The 18014-nt window shown below is 41.7% G+C and overlaps 1 protein-coding gene across 1 annotated transcript in view; it reads left to right on the top strand.

Moving 5' to 3' along the window:
- Positions 1 to 8804: 8804 nt before the first annotated feature.
- The window catches only part of LOC307252277 (protein sidekick-1-like), a gene marked incomplete at its 5' end in the record, with an annotated part of 221470 nt that continues 212260 nt past the window's right edge, over positions 8805 to 18014 (top strand). Inside the window, one exon of the mRNA XM_080029914.1 lies at positions 8805 to 8973. Coding sequence (XP_079886040.1) covers positions 8805 to 8973 — 169 coding nt within the window. The remainder of the gene's footprint in view (positions 8974 to 18014) is intronic.

Genomic DNA, 18014 nt, shown 5'->3' with positions numbered 1-18014 from the left:
GAATAAACATAATGATTAATAAGTTAACCTTTGGAGGTGACAGTAGATGTGTTTTGTAACCATTGGACTCTGTGTAAAACCATTGCTATGAGTAGTGACTTAAAACTATTATTATCAAGCACATTCTGGAGTAGGAATAAAGCGCCTTTTTTTTTACAACTTATTTAACTTTCCTGTTAAATTACCGCACTTTTGAGAATCTTATTTCAGTAATAAAGTTTTTCATAAATGGGTTCTGTTTTGTATTTGCTGACTGCATTACTCTTGCCGATAACGTCACTGGACAGCGTCAGCTTCTGTTTGCATTCAAATATTTATATTGATCCGCGGTAAAACTTGATACCTTAGTGTTCCAGAGCTCTTGTTGGGTGCAGCAATGTATCGACTCTGGCGCAAACAAAAATGAAGCAATATAAAGATCCAGTTTAATGATGGCATGCCCCTTACTGCCTAGTAATTAACACTGAGCAAATTAATAGTAGGTGAGACTAATGGACCTGGATCGGTTATTAAAGATTCAGGACGCTGAGATACCTCTCGATGTTCCCAGTTATCGCAAAATCCTTTTTTATTGGTATGTGAAAGAAAAACAATCAAATTGTGCTCATCAGACCTTAGCAAATGATTTCTCTTCATCAATAGTGAGCCACAGGAAGACTGTGTGTTAATAGTCACTTTCTTCTGAGTCTTTTTTTTAGAAGAAGTGTATTCTTCTGCAAACCAAGCACCCTACAGAGAGGATAAAGTCAGTGAGGTTATTTCAAAATGACTAACTGAAAGCTTACATGCCTACGCTTACAGTATCAGTTTTTACAGACTCAAATACTTAAGATTTTGTACCCTGTTCAAAGGGAACGTGCCATATGCTATGCTGCTTTAAAGTAACACTGTTACGTTGTTCAATAGAGGATGCCACAGAGGACCCAACTAAATCATCACATGTACGTATTTGAGATAGAGGGGATGAGCAAGAAATGGCAGGGAAGGCACTAGGCACATAAGGGGAAGGAATGAAGAGCTTGTATGTTTGTCGTCCCCACAGGGAGAAGGGAATTTTATATTCAGCAGAAAGATGGAATTGGTTGAAAGTAAGAAAAAGTAGTGAGCTTGGAGGAGTACGAGTTCAGGGCAGCGAGGTAGAGAGATGAAGGATGAAAAAGATTCAAATTAAAGCTTGTGAGGTGGGTTTCCCTTTAGGCCATGGCACTGCTTTTCTGTGAGATCACAGTAACAAGGTGCACGCCCTTTTGACTGGAAGGACCACGAGTGAGTGCCTTTCGGCATCCCCCCCCTTGTGCAGGTGTGTGTGTGTGCAGGTGTACACATGCTCTTACAGGGCTTTTGTATACGCAAGTGCAGGCATGCTCACAATTACTAAATAAGCGGTTGTTTATTTTTATGCCCCTCTTTTTACGTTTTGAGCAGCAGGAGTTCTGTTATGTGTTCCTCTTGTGTTTGCTTTCCTTTTATGTGAAGTTTATTGAGCGTGCACGTCCTGCGCTTGTGATGCTGGATATCTGTATGTGATTACAGGTGCAAAGGGAATAGAGAGGTTCAGAGGGCTGTGGCAAGACATTGGGACCTTGCACTGCAGCTCTCTGAGGCCAGTTGCGAAGGCCCTGCAGGTCAGGCCTGGACACATGAGGAGCCGGCCAGCATGATGCTAGGCGGAGCTGCAGATGAACCGTCCTCTTTGTTGCTGCAGGGATGACACACAGCAGGTACTAAGAGATCAAGCAAAACACGTGCACAAAGAAAGTAAAACAAACAACCACAAAAAATCATAGACCCGCTCACTCATCCACTTGCGCGCAGCTTGAGCTTTTTGTTTTGTGTTTTTTCTCTCGGCACCCTCTGCGCCCATTCTCTACACAATGAACCTGAAATCACGGAATATATTTTCCCTTTTTCTGACTATCAGCCCTCTTTGTCTCTCTCTGCTTTCTCGCTGCTTTCTCACTTTACTTCATTCTCCCCCTTCATAAAAGAGCCCTTAAAGCCTAGACTATGATTTTCACACCCCTTTCTATCTGCTTGACTCACTAAAAAAGGATTCCTCTCCACGGCAATCCTCCCTTTCACCCACCGGTGTTACACTTATCCCCACATCCCTGCCTGTCTCTTTGACTCGGCTACAGGTGTGACCTAACTCCTTACAATTCCCCCTTAATTTCCTTACCGGCTCACTCTTTTCACATGAAAGGCTTCCCGCTACCCTCGGCTCAACCTCATTCCTGCTCTTTCTTCTGAGTGCTCCCTCGCCCTCTCCTTTAGCCCCAGGAGATAGCTTGGATAACAGGTGGAGCCGCTGCTTTTGGGGCATCAAGTTTCTATGGGCCTGAAAAGCAAGAATGTAGCATCACCCTGGGCTGCAATGAAACCAAACAATAAAGCGCATGCACACACGCACGCATGCACACACGCATGCACACACACACACACAAAAAGACAAAAGAAAACTGTTAAGGCATTGTAAGTGTGTTTCAATCAATTTATTTAGTTTATTAGCTCTTAATGGTTGGTCTTTCTCTGTAGTTATTTTTCTCACAAACGAAGGAGGTCAGGTAAGAGAATTAATAATTCCCCCCCACACATGCACGCAAACACGTGCATGCACACACACGCATGCACATCTCACAGCAAATGAGCATCTTTAGATTCCACATGTCCTTGGAATCACATTATGGCAAGATCCAAAGGCTCAACACAATGCTCATCATACTGTCCCCTTATGTTTCTACAGCAGAGGGTGTATGTGATATTGATGGAGACTCTGAATTGGTGTGGCACACATGCTGTGTTGAAGCTTGATTCACATTCTGCAGCCTGTGGCTATTACACACCAGTAAAAAGGCAGTTTTCACCCAAAACAGCCATAATGTGAATATGAACAAGAGTTCTAAAAAGCAACAAGAATAAGCAATTGATGCTCTTAGTCAATGTCCCACCGCTATGCTTTAAAATCTATGTCTCTCTGTTTGCAACCACTTTCCCATTGTGTGCATCCTCCCAGCACTCCACTGCTATGACAGGTCAGTTAATATTGACATTATCTCCCTCCACCACGATGACAGTTCGAGCTGCAGGAAGCCGCTCATTAGCTCTGCATGCACTGTGTGTGTGTATGTGTGTGTGTGCACGCACAACTGTGTTGATTGCCAGGAGAGAAGGCATTAGCCTGGTCAAACAGGTGTTAAAGAGACAGGGGACTGTCCCAATGTTTGCCTCTGAGAGAATAGCAGTGATTGCTGTCATCGTTCAGCCTGCACAATGAGCCCTCCGTGGAGGTCATCTCATAGCTGCACTGTGAGTGTGTTAAAGAGAGAGTGGGAGGTGTGATTGTGTGTGTGTGTGTGTGTGTGTGTGTGTGTGTGTGTGTGTGTGTGTGTGTGTGTGTGTGTGTGTGTGTGTGTGTGTGTGTGTGCATGCGTGTGTTGGACAGAGAGAGGGTGGTGTGTGAGTACAGACAGAGAGACTTGTCGAGCAGATGTAGCTAGATGCGTTGAGATAGATGTCCATGCACGTGTCAGGTTAGATATCCATCTGTGGTGGACTTACAAGATGAATAATCTGTGCACAAATAGGTGTGTGTGTGATTGTAATTATATGTGTCTCTCTGTGGGTGAGGAACCATAACAAGATGTGTTGGTGATAGAGAGCAATAGATTGAGGGCAGAAAACGCGGAGGTAATTGTACTGGATAAACAGGTAATTGGAAGCTAAATTGGCTTCAGAATTAGAACCTGCGAACACTCAGTCAGTCTGTGTATCGCAACCAAATAACCCACTGTGTGTGTGTTTGTGTATGTGTGTGTTGGCGGGCATATTCCTGTTGAGAGACAGAAGGGGAAATAGACTTGAATGACTTATTAAGAGTTGGACACATGACAAAATGAACCCAATGATGTTATGTTAAATTAATGCTTCAAGAATTGTATCCAAAACACTGTGGCTTTAATTATAAAAAACATTTTCTTGCATTACATGTGACATTTGTTAGGATTTATTTCAATATGTATTAATTATCGACTGTTTGTGTATGCTCTTACAGTTTCTTGTTAACAATGATGGATATGGAAAACAAAGATTTTATTTGAGCACAGAGGTTTAATCTTAACCTTGGGAGCCGATGTTTAATTATAATACGCAGAGTATTCAAAACTCAAAGTCCACTAACTTAGTATTTCTAGAGTTTTAGAATTTCATGAATATATTCAGCAAATGGGTCTTGCTCAGGTCATGTGATTGACAGTTGGTCGTACATATCCCTGTCTCCATTCACTAAAGAAGGCTATGAGAATCAGATGAAAGATCTGGTCTGGACAAACCAATAAGTGAATTGAGTTAAGAAAATATTTTTGGGATTTTATTGTTTATTCTTTTTATTTATTTTTTGCATACATCACATGTACATTTAAATTAGTATAATTTTTCTTAAAAGTGATGTGTATAATTTTTATAAAGGTGTATTATTCTTCTGAACAAGTTTAAGAAGTGAAACATGTGGGTATAATTTTGTTTGGAAATCAAAACGATCTAAATACTTGAAACATGTACAGATGGTGAGAAAGTTTGCCTATAAATGCTTGACTATCTTGCTTCGGTCTATGTAATGTTATTAAACATTAAATAGATTAAAGTTTGTTTTGTATTCATGCATTCAAAACAATGAATACAGCAGTGAAACCACAACTCCAGTCTGATACATTTTGATAAAACTATTATTCCTTCTGACATCTATAAGATTAGACACTAAAATATCAGTGTCCCATTTAATAAAGCCTACTTAGAGTTAACCCAGGCAGCGTTTCAGTATTGGATAAGTTGTTCCTTTTATCAATAGCTACTGGGCATTGTGGGCATATGTATCTCATAGCTGGACAAACTTTCGCCTTGAAATCATTACTGACTTATTGTTTTCCATTTTTTTCTCCATACAGGGTTTCCAGCTAATTTTCATTTCATTTTTCATTTTTCTTTTATTTATCCTCGAAAGATCAATTGAGGGGTGAACCTTATTTAAAACCCAGCCTGATACAACAGAGGGTAAGATATGGACAATTTATTATCTTGAACATTTTCCTTCATGAATTTCCAGTCCTCTTTCAAATTATGATTCGGATCAGTTCTCAAGAATATTTCACCCTGCAGCTAAATGTGTTAACACTAGTTCACGTTAGACTAGAGGAAAGTAAATGAGACAACTGTATTAGAAATGTGAGCTCACAAACCAACAATGCAAGGAATCTGAAACAAGCCAGAAACAGTGTGTAGAAAGTTAAAAGCGGAGGTCAGAGGTGGTCAGGGGCACCTCTGTATTTTTTTCATTTAATAAAATACATTGCTCAAACTCAAGGGCAACACACAAAGTGGGACGAGGTGTGTTTGAAAAAAATAAGGTTAGAAATAAAAGTTGTTGTAAAACTGGCAAAACAGCATAGTTGGTCCGAGCAAGATATATCAATAGATTGTTACAATGGTGATTGGTATCATAGCAACTAGTGGGTTTCCAAAGTACAGGTTACTGCTTGGTTGGTGTGGAAATAGGTGGAGATGGGTGGGTGCCTGAGAGGTGTGAAGACCACTAGATGGGCAGAGAGGTTGGACCAGGAGGTCAGCCAGGTGCGTGTTGCACTGAATTTTATCACCTCGGCTTGTAGGTGAGGAAAAGAATCTCAGAGGAGAGGCATACTTCCACAGTGGACTTTTGGTATTGTGTGCAGTCAAGCAAAATATGGTGAAGAAATAGCAGTAAAATGGCTGACATATAGAAAGTATTTTTGACAGAAATATGGACGAGTGACCGAACACACGTAAGGTGATGGGTTAACTCAAGCTGCCAGAACAGCTTCAAAGCACAGTGCACACCATTCTCCAAAAGAAGATGGAGGAGGTGAACATTGTTATGCCAACATTTCCTGTAAGTGGTGACCAGCATTGAGATCAGGGCCTGTATTGATCAAAAAAGGAGACAATTTAGAGTAAAACGTAATTTGCCTAGTGGTAAAATACACATTTATGAAGTCACTGTGAAGGAACAGCAGTTTTCAGACAATGACATGAACATTCCCATTTTTTATCTTTAAAAATCCTTTAATTTTAGTAGGCTACTATTATTCTGCATAAATGTGATACATTTTTTATTTGTGCAAAATCTCAAATATTTCCACAAGCAATTAACAAGAATCTAACATATACACCTACGGGGATTTTGCTGAAATCTTAAAATCAAATACTAGTAACTAAAATGATACCCTGCATTAAAAACATTAGGCTATTTGTCTTCAGCAAATTCTACAGCTTGATACAGTAGTCTATGTCTCAGGAGAACCAAGTAGGAAGATCCACTCTTTGATGCAGACTTTTCCCATTCATTTGTAACCCTCTCCATACAAATTAAAATACAGTCCTGATACAAGGAGATGAGGATTTTGGTTTCTTAATGTGGAAACCAGTGCAGCCCTTGAGGTTTGGCACTGCAGACGGAGAGGACAAACGCTTTCATGGAAACTCCAAGCAGCATCAAAGCTGATTCACTGGAAACAAAGATGGAAGCCAATTGCCAAATGAGCCTATATGGAAAGATGAATGTACGGGCGGAGGTAAAGGTGCCTGAGAAGAATGTGTTGGGGACAGTAAGACGGCACAGGGAGACTATTTGGCCACTCACGGGTTGGAAAGTCTGCCTCTGAGGATTTACTGAGGCAATAAAAGATAAGGTCACTGTGTTGTAGGCTTTAATATTAATGTGCCATTTAATGACCCTTACCACGGAAGAAACTAGGTTATCGCTCGTAGTAAGATAGGCTATAGTTCCAGGCAGTTATTTTGTAATGAAGCAAGCGCTGAAGTGGAGCTTCAGAGAGATCCTCCTCAGTGAAATGACAGATAGTCAAATTTCTTTGAAGTGGACTGAGCAAGGGGAACAAATCCCCAGGCTAGGTTCTCCTATAGTCCTGCCCACTATCCTACTGTGAACTAGGCTACCACCAAAATCTCTATTAAGTAATAATAGCAAAAGTATTACCTCAAAGTACCTAAAAACTTAAAGTTGTTGAATGGTTATCTATTTTGAAGCAAATAGCCTATGTATAAAAATCTCCTTTCAGACAAATTTCTCTATATGTGTGGGGGTTTTGGGGGGCGCCGTCCACCATGCTCTCACGCCTGCCATTGCTTCCCGCCCCCTTAGCTGTGACCGTCCAATGGAAACAGAGGGAGCACTCTGCTCAACCAATCAGCAACGACGGATGATAGTGAATGGAAGTTTAGTTTTTTAGTTTGGGAAAAGACCGAGGGAGAGAATAACGGAGATACTTTAGAAAAACGAGGATTATCAGTGGGGGAAAGTAATATTAAGCCCTCATAAACGCATACTGCGGACTGAAAACGCAGAAGCTACCTGAATAAGGCTAAAAACGGGAGCCCCCTCTCTCTCCCCCGGAGTCTTTGTCGAGGAGGGTGGCAGGTGTTCATTTGAGGGAGACGCATCGCTACGGTCGCCTCAACAGGGTTCCGACCTGGTGTCAACACGGAGGATAAAAAAATGGCATTAACGCCTCAAACTGGGGACAAAAACTCCCGTGAGTATTAAAGGACAAGGATAAAATCTGTTTTAAAGGAACTGGGACCGTTTCAGTGGACCGCTGAACACAGCTAAAATAAAATAAAACGAAGAAAAAAAGCGAAAGCTACAGTGTCGCAGTAGTAGCAGTGAGTTAGCGACTTTGTAACGACTGTTTTGAGCGGACGGTTCAACGGACTTTCTGGCTCGTGCCAACTCCTTTTGGCCAGCGTATGTATCCGAGGAAAGCTCTCAGTTTTCGACCAAAATACTTGTTTCTGTGTTTAGCTAACCTGTTGTGTCATTTTGTCCGCGTAATGTGAGACGCAGCGCGTTTCTGGTACGTTTAGCCTATCTGGTATCCGAGAGAGAGAGAGAAGAAAGAGTCCCCTTCTGATAGAGCGGTGGAGCATTTCGACTAGCGGAGGTGGTTAATAGTTTTTTAGGATATCTAACTTCAGCCCACACTTCTCCATCACCACGCTTGAAAAAGCGCTCGGAGAGGTCTGCCCTGTTTGTGTGCAGTCCAAAGAATACCAAGGGTATTTAACAGAATCAATTACCGAATTGATTTTTTTTAAGAGGACACACACTTGAGGGATAATCTGCGTGTTAATTTTTTTAAAATTTCTTCTCTGTTAATGCTGCCAGCGCCACCTTCTAAAACGGCTAAATGATCTGTGGTGCAAATCCCCTGCAAAGACGTGTATAAACAAGCGCGGATTTGAAGTCGATAGCAGAGAATAAGCGGATAAGTCTAAAACACACTCAAATGTATGAATTCCTTTGCTCGGATCAATCAAACTGAAAATGAGGTGTTGCGGGACGCAGGGACACTCGGACTGCCGTGCCGTTACAGCTTGAAGCCTCAGACTATAGTGAGAAAGTATTTCTTTTGGTGAGGCGAGCCACCCCCACCCCCTCCTCCTCCTCCTCCTCCTCCTCCTCCTTCCTCCTTCCTCTTGCCGCTGCCTGCCGAGTTTTGGCCACCGGGAGCTGGGAAGTCAGAGAGCGGGGGGATCTTGTCGGTAGCACTGCTGGTGACACTCCCGGAGCTCAGATCATTGCTACACCGGGCAAAAAGCGGCTGTGGTGCTGAAGCCCACTCCATTCCCCACACGGACTTCTTTCTATTCGTGCGCAAGGCACACAGAGAGACAGAAAGAGAGAGAGAGAGTTGCAGCAAAGGCACAAGCACAAGCGGACGCGGGCACTGTTGAGTTCCCCTCTCTCCCGCATGATGAAACCTGGAATTTGCCGCTCTGAGGTTTCCCCGGGACTCGCAGCAGGGAGCCGGCAGAAGATGATGATGATGGGGATAGGAACCACAGGGAGTGGGAGCTGGTGTCCGCCTCTTCTCCTCCTCCTGCTCCTTCTCGCCAGCAGCTGCCACATGTTGCACGGCCAAGGTAAGAGCTTTACTCCCACGAGTCCATGGGTTCAAATGTTTATGCTGATGCACCAAAGAATATTTGTATTAGTATAAGCTATGTAGATCCACGCCGTGGACCTGTGTAGGACTGAAAATACTTGCGGAGACACTTACAGTATAGGTCACTGGTAAAGAGTGGGAAAGTGAGACATGACTCCTAAACTGGAATCAATTAGACTGAATGTACCAGTTTTCCTATTATTTGGGATGTGTGTCTGTCTCTGCAGGAGGGGACTACAAAAGGGGGCTTTGTATTAGGCCTGTAACAATGTTTTTATGTAAATTAAGTCTTGTTGATTGTTTGTGTGAAAGAGATGGATAATGCTGGAGGTACTACACCGCATGCATAAATAATTGTTATTGATGCAGATTGTAGGATGATGATTGTGGGATTAAGGTATTGAGGATGTTTATGGGGGGGGGGGGGGATGCTACAGTCTCTGAGCACCGATAATCCCCCTCTCAGTCAATGACCTGCTTAACTACAGCTCTTGATTTGTCACAAATGCACAACACATACACACACATGCTGCTGCACATAGTGTATTGATTTAAGTTGCCTCCTGCTAGTCCAGTGTTGGCTCTGTTGTGCTGGCAGGTGTCCAGATTAGTGTGTGACTTGTGGCTGCGGATGGTAACTACTGTAGGGACTAATTGTTGAATATAGCAACAGGACAGAAAATGAATATGATGAGATATTGATTCTGCAAAGCTGTGTGTTGAAATTGTGCATTGGCATCCATTTATATGTTCTTTATTTTTCTTTTGGAGGTATAAGAACGAAGAGTGATGGAGGAAAACAGTGGCTGGGTGTGTGTGTGCATGTGCGTGTGTGTGCGTATGCACCTCATGGGATCATGTCAGCAAAGCAAAACAAAAGCACTGAAAGGTCAGGCTGGTGTCGGCTCTCACTTTTCTCTGGGTCACAGATGGCGTGGGGGGCAGAACGTAAGGCTGCGACTTGGGGTGCTGTGGAGGAGGGGGTCTTAGGAATGTGTGTTTTAGAGGTGGGGGGGTGAGCTATTTGTGAACGCATTGAGAATGTGTGTTCTTATTGAGAGAAGGGGAAAGTGCCCTCCGTGAGTGTGAAAGACGCAACACAAGTAGAAGAGGAATGAGGAGAAGGTGAAGAGGAGGGAGCGGCAAGGAGAGGGGTTGAGAATAAAAAATGTGTGTGTGTGTGTGTGTGGGGGGGGGGGGTTTGAGGGAATGCGGTGCGCCGTGCTTGTCACTCAGAAAGCTGTGCCTGCAGTTCAATCGATGATGACGGTATGACAACACCTCTGTGTGTGTCAAAAGTTGCTCTCTCCTTTCTTTTCCCAGTCGTCACACTCTCACTCCCTCTTTCCCCTCCCTCTTATGCCTCGTTCCCACTGAACAGTACCGTCCGGTTTGGTACGGTATGGGTTGGTACAGAACGGGAAATGCTTGATCTGGCTATCGTTTCCACTTCCGTACCTTGCTCAACAGACGGGTAATATGACGAAGGGACATAGAACAGCAGGACATAGTGCACATGTAAGTATTGTGACATCATGGCAGCAGGACATAGTGTAGCCGGCCAATAAATTAAATCAAAAAGAAAAATGTGATACCATAAACAAAGAATAGAGCACTGACATTTGTCTCTTAATACAAGATTCTTCATTCTTGCTGAGTTGACTAAACACACTGGTTTATCTCTTCTACTGAAATGATGATTCTGTTTACCAATGTATGGACTGTAATGAGTAGCACAACGGGACGGCTTGGTACCCCATTGATAGGGTGAAAAAAAAGTACTAAAAGTAACTTTTGACAGTAGAAATGCAATTAAACAAGTGCAGTACTGAACCGAACTGTACCGTACCACTTGGTGGGAACAAGGCTTTAGACGTTGAGGAGGAGGTGGCAGACAGAGGGATGGTGTGGCTGCAGAGTCAGCTTCTTCTGTCCTCACTCTAATGTCAAGGTCTCAGCACCCAAGTTACAACACCCCCCATTCCCCACGCTCAGACCCACCAACCATCCAGCTGTCTTGGCTCAAGTGGTGTGTTGGGGTGGGTGGGGGAACAGTGCTGCAAAATGGCTCTACCCCAGGATGGCTGGCAGGGGTTGTGTGTGTGTGTGTGCTGGGGGTGAATTGGAAATTAGTCAAACTGATCCGGGGTAGGGCCTGTGGTGGAGGTGGAGGAGGAGGGGATAAGGTTATTGATTTAATAAACTGTGCCAGGCGGCCAATCGAAGGCTGTAGATTTTCCAGGTTCCGACCCCACTATCCCCTAGCATTTATTAGGAAGTTTTATTTTAGGAGGAAAAGGATGAAATTCATGAGCCACGGTTGATCCTCCTGATCTCTCCCTGCTCCTCTGTCCCCCCCTCTCCCCCATCTCCCCGCTCTCCCTCTGTCCCTCTCTCTCTTTTCTCCCTCTGTCTCTCTGTCTGTCTCTCTCCCTCTCTCCCTCTCTCTCTCTCAGTCAATCGATGCCCCCCCCCCCCCCCCCACCCCACTCATAAATGCAAAGCTTTATCAGAGCCAACTCTGCTATGAGAGCACATTTAAATAAGCTCATCGATCTTTCATTTTAGAGTTTAAGTGACGGCAGCATTTTACTGTCTTTCTCCTCCTCTTCCTCACTGTTTCCTCCACCTCTCATCTGCTCACCTCTCCACCCTCCTTTCTTTATTCATAACTTATCCCTCCGCGCCCCAACAGCCGCCCTGTCACACACGCTCCACAGCTGTTTGACTGATTCACATTTCCAGCATGGATACACAGGGGCCCTCGTCCTAGACTTTATATTCTGTCTGAACTGTGTGTGTAAATGTAAACCATAACATCACCAGAAAGAGTCCAGAATTCATTGGTAGCCTTGTTATTAATATACCGTTAGGTTTATAATACACAGAGAGAGAGAGAGAGTGATTTTCTATCTGTTGCTAATGTGGATAATGGGATAATGGCCTAAATGTAGCCAAAGTGTAATGAAAAAATACTGCTGGTGGTCATTATTGCTAACCTTGCCCAAGTTAATTGCAATCAAATGTGGCTCGAGCATCCCAGCTGTTAAATCATTCTTTTCAGTTTAAAAAATAAATTGCAGGTCACCATTGTTATGGCTCTTACTAAAGTTTAGTTTCTGACCATACATTTTTCAAGAAGTTTTCATTTAGCTTCAACTAGGCCAAGCAAAGACTTGCATCACCATGGTGACCCACTTAGTGGATCTATCAGCGTGATTAGGTTTGATATGACAAGTGTCATTAGCTCAACTTAGCCAGAGCTTGATCCTGATTGGACCAATGGGCATGCTTAAGTGAATTGAGGTCACTGATAGCCAGGACATGGTAGATGGTAGAACCGAAATCAAATAGAGTAGCATGCAGTTTTACACACACACACACACACACACACACACACACACACACACACACACACACACACACACACACTATCTCTCAGTGTCAAACAGTTAAAGCAGACGTGGAAATTCGATTAACCATGTTGTGATGTTCTGAGTGCTCGTTTAAAGACTCGTCTAACTGATTATCATCGTACACATTGCACAACTTTACCATAACCATTTAGACCTCTTTTTGTTTATTTTTATGTTTTTCATTATCTTCCACTGATGTTCTCACTTTTAATATAATCTTGTTCGCAGTTTATAAAAAACAATATTTTTTTAGAACAGTTCACTAGTGAATGTCACTAGAAGTATTGTAGCATTACGTTAGCATGACAACTGAGCATTTTGATGCATTTGAAACTTTCAATTCACTGCTTGTAACAGTTATACATGTTCTGTCTTTACCCACAGACACAAATTTAATCCCAAGTAGTTCTAACTCTGGAGGCCTCAGGAGAGACTTTGATGTCTGATGGATTGTGGGTGTGTGCATGTGCATATGTATTAGAGGAGAAGAGCAAGCAATGGAGGAGAAGACTGTGTGTGTGTGTGTGTGTGTGTGTGTGTGTGTGTGTGTGTGTGTGTGTGTGTGTGTGTGTGTGTGTGTGTGTGTGTGTGTGTGTGTGTGTGTGTGTGTGTGTGTGTGTGTGTGTGTGTGTGTGTGTGTGTGTGTGATAGACGTCAGGTTAGCCAGCACTAAGAGAAAGTGAGGTCCCTGGTCGGCTCCTTTATTTCCTGTCTGTCAGAAGTAACAAATCACCACAGTTCCACATCCAGCTGACACTTTGCAGCAGCTCTATGTGTGTTTGAGAGGGACAGTGTTTGCGTGTGTGTACCCTTCTCTTCGGCAGGCCTGGTGTGTGAAAGAGACTTCGGTTCGACAGGACTGCAGACAGTGTGTGTGTTTGTGTGGGAGATTGATGCTAACCCTCTATCAGTCCAAAGTTTTTTTCTTTTCACAGCGTAAGAAATTGCATTTTTAGCAAAGCAGACAGTCTCCCAATGGAAAATACTGTGTTTGAGAAGTGGTGTATGTGTAGAAAATAGAATTAAGCAGGTGTATTCATGATCCATCCCATCTTCTTTTATTTTTTCAAAACCGGCTCTTTCATATAATTTAACATTTTAAGTTATTTTAAGCAGCATAATTGAGAATAAAATAAAGTTACAAAAAATATTTTAACCCATTTTTAAGTTTTTGGTGAGCATGTAATGCTGGGCTTACACTAAAGGACTTTTAAAAGACTTTGAAAAGACTGAAGACTGACACCCTCTTACATCTGAAGACAATCAACTCACACCTGAAGACAACTACTCATTAGTTTTCAGTCACAGAGTGAAATTTTGAAAAGACAGGGGGGTCTCATATTGCAAGACTACAACTAGATTCCTTTTGAGATTAATATTATTTCTGCAAACGCGATTAATTTAATTTTAATTACAAAAAGGTTAATTTAATATTCCGAGCGGGGGACTTCCTTTAGTTATTTGACCATCTTTATTTGCTGATCTCGTCCCCCAATAACTTTAACTCTGTTAAAAAAAAAGTGTTAAGGTTGCGCGGCTGTCAGCCTGGTTCTCCCGCCGAGGCTTCAAGGAAAAAGTGTCTGAAATAAGTGCCTGCACAGGCGGACACAGGTCGCGACTAATGCCGCTCCTCCTGCGTCGTGCTTGATGCATGCGAGAGTGTGACAGTGTTTACGTCATTTCGCTTGAGCCAACCCCTTAAGACTAACGATAATATCAAACATGTTTGATAATGTCGGAACATCAAGATGGGAAGAAGACTGGCTGAAATCGGGTCGGAAGACCACCATACACCAAACGACTGAGATTACGTGCGCGCGCCACAACTCTAGCACGACTTCTGTGATTTCAGTCCGACAATGGAAGATTGTCTGCGACTGTCAAATCGCGTGAAAAGTCGTGTAGTGTAAGCCCAGCATAAGTTGTGTAGGTGAGGTCTTGAAGAGGTCGGTTGGGTCATGTTTCCCACTGCCACATCATTGCTAACAAGGTACAAAATACTAAACATCCAAAAAAAGTAATAGGCAGTTGTCAAAAGCTTTGTGTGTGTTTTGAACGGTCTACATGTGTGTGTGCTTCTGCCTGTTACAATGGTTTTGTATCTTGGTGAAAAGAAGAATTTAATGAGAGCTTTCCTCAGAAACATCTTTCAGAGCTTTGAAATATGAGCCTATAGTTGGATACAATCGGGTCTCCCTCTCTGTCTGGCTTCTTTCTGCTCTTTTTGTTTTGTTCAGTATCGCTTTCCATTTGGTCTCCCTTTCTTACTTCCCCCACAAGTGACTAAAGAATCCATTGCTGCAGGCCACACAGGTGGAATTAAGGGTGTTCTGCTGTTTAGGCCTTGGAGGTTATTATGTAAGATAGGGGGAGGAAGTTGCTATTGATCCACTGTGTATGTATGGGAGGCGTTTGTGTGTATGTGTGTGTTGTACCTTTCAAGATTATTTGTTGTAAGACATCCAAATCCAAATAAAGCAGAACACTTGCAAAACAAGACATCACAAAGCCAAGAGACAGACAGACAGACAGACAGACAGACAGACAGACAGACAGACAGACAGACAGACAGACAGACAGACAGACAGACAGACTGTATATCAAGATTGACAAGCAAAGAATAATAGGTGCAGCTGCGTTCACACACAAGTTTGCAACTTTAGTTTTTTCTTAAATCAACTATAGTTAATTTTACATTTTGTTTCTTATTCTAGTATTTGTCGTTCTATAAAATTGCAAAAAGTTCATTAATAACTAGTTAATTATTCTTAAACTCTCTGTATTTTAAGTGTATTTGCTCAATGTTTTGTTGAAAAAAGCGACATTAAGAAATGTGAACAAAATCTCCTGTAAATTGATAACTACAACAATATATTAAATGTAAAAATGTATGAAATGCATCGCTCGTAGTGATGTTTCTACAGAGAGACGGCGTCTGCATCTGCTGCACCTTTTGGCTTAAACACATTTTCAGTTAACTAACCGGTGTGACTTAACAGATTCACGAGTCAAAGACAAACTAATTTAAAAAGAGATGAATCATTATTTAGAATCAAGGTCTCTTTTCTTCTCTGGCTTCAATATGCTTTGAACAGAGAGCCACCCAAGCAATCATATATTCATTCTCTTAATTGGTTGTTTGTTATTTCTTGTGGATTTTATTTTGTCTGACATTCCCTGCTTGACACCTTTTGAGTTTTATTCTTCCTACAGTATCTGATCAAAATACTTTAAAAGCAGGGAAACCAAAAGTGCATGATGAAAACCACACAGCCACAGAACACCTAGTCAAGTGTGAAAGGGATAAAGCGTGTATGTATATTTCAAAACGTCAAAAGAAGAACTCACTCGTTGACGCAGCAGTTTCTTGTTGCGTGAGAATATTTTTTATCTCACATCACTGCGTTGGTTTTGTTTTTGAGATTACCTCCCTGTGATGAATGGTAATGTCTTTTTCTGAGCTTGTTCAGTGTTTTGAAATAAGCTGCGGCCAGAGGAAGATGAAACAAGAATTTTGAAATGAAACACTGTGACAGCTTCATCATACATAGAAGATGATATGAGGCTTAATGGTAATAAGACCTTTGAACCCAGTGATGGCAAAGAGCAGTGCAAGTTGTATACGGGCTAATTGCTCAGCCTCTGGACGATGGACTGTCAGGATCAGGATTAATCTTGTTGTGTTCTGTACTATGTTTCATGATTATTACCATATTTCTCTTTAAAAAGAATACCCATTGTAGTGGTAGCCATTCTTTCCCATCTCCTCAAGGTCACGCTTCAACCATTCAGGAGGCTAACACACTAATGACATAAAATTGTACTCAGTAATATTAATATATATTTGTTTACATTTCCTTAAAAAAACAGGTTAATGAGGAAACATTCTATCAAGTAAATGTCACTAACGGTGAGATCGCAATGAATAAGTGACATTCATTCATTGCAAGAGGCAAAATTAAATTGTGAAAAAAAATTCTGTTTAATTTTGAATACAGCACTGGCTTCTTTATCCCAGCAGCTGCCACTAGTATGATTTCACAATTCTTTTGATACAGTATTTTATTTAAATGTGCTGCTTTTCTAATATAGATTATTGTCAGCAGACAGACTATAAGAAAATCGTTTTTATTTATGCAAATATTTTTTTCTGCCTAAATTCCCTACCACAAACATTTCTCTTTTGTGTGAAACAGGAAAACCAGGTTAAGAAAGTAGTGTGGTGTTATGGTGCTGCTTAGAAACGGCGTACTGTTATCATGTAGTGCTGCATGAGTTAATCTGGTGTGTGGTGGAGCTGATAGTGTGAGCAAAATGGCCCACATTTTTCAAGAAATATCTAGTCATGGCCACTGGCCTGGTCCATAATAGGACAGCACTATAAATGTAACCAAATCCTTAAATTAAACTGAATAGATGCAGTTTTCATCCGTAAGCCTTTCACATGATTTATTTATTGGAACAAGATATTGTGAAGCAGATTTCACACTGCAGGCTACACACAAGGAAATGCCTTTTTTGTAATGTCTGCAGTTAGTGACACGCTGTGATATTGCAGAATTGTCTTGTTTACTGTGCCTATCTCTCTTCTGATAGAGCTGAAAAATACATACATATTATTTATTGTGAATTAGAAGTATATGACTAGAGTACATATATACATTATAATCAGAGGTTTATAATACACAAGCACACATATTGTGACAGTTTTTATAAATATGTTGTGACAAGAAATGTTTTCCAATTTGTTTTTAAAGAACCTCTGAAGGTTACATTGCCAACACTCATAACATCACAGGTTTCATTTTTCCTTTTACATACAAGGCAATTTAGGAACAACTTTTTATTTGCAGGAACAAGTGGTGGAAATAAAGTTGCAGATGGCTGGAGATACACTGAGATGCACTGGCTCTTTCTCTACTAACACATGGGAATTTCCTTTACAATTCTATCCTTGTACTGCCAGTCATTTAGTGGCAGCACTAGATGAATCCAAGGCTCAAGAGAAGCCTCACAGTGGGGTGAAGAAAGTGACTCTCTTTCCCTCATTGCTTTGAGCATATTTCAGTGGGTATATGGATTCAAACTGGCAACCTTCCAATGGATCAGACCCCAGGCTGTTTCTCTTTGTGTCACTGCACTGCCTGTCTCTTAATCTCTCTCTGCTTACTGTCTCACTTTAATTCTTTGTTTTCAGTAGCTGGGTTTCCATCTCGATGTCAAGCCAATCTTTTGAAAGTTTGCAAAAAAGAGAAAAAAAAGAAAGAAATGCAAATTAGTTGCATGAACATCAAGTGGTGGGAGCGGATAAGTTACAGTAGTAGTATTATAAAGTCTGAGTATGGCTCTATAGGCAACACACCTTAAAGGTGGTTCGTGGAACTTTCAGTTTTTGTTCATTCTTGCACCCCCTTTGGACAAAAGCGGTAGCGATTTTACTTGGCCAGCTGTTGTTACTGGGTGAGCGTACCCACGACAAAGGCATGATGAAATACTATAAGAAAATAGTATTAGTTTGCTGTTACATGTAATTTATGATCATCAGAGGAAAATGAGACTGTTAAATATTTAAGTGCTCCTCACTCGTGGCACCAATTAACAT

Source organism: Ammodytes marinus (genome assembly GCF_949987685.1).
Source record: "Ammodytes marinus genome assembly, chromosome: 6".
Classification (NCBI taxonomy): domain Eukaryota; kingdom Metazoa; phylum Chordata; class Actinopteri; order Uranoscopiformes; family Ammodytidae; genus Ammodytes; species Ammodytes marinus.
The sequence above is the reverse complement of the archived record's forward strand: the minus strand, read 5'-3'. Positions and strand labels throughout refer to the sequence as shown.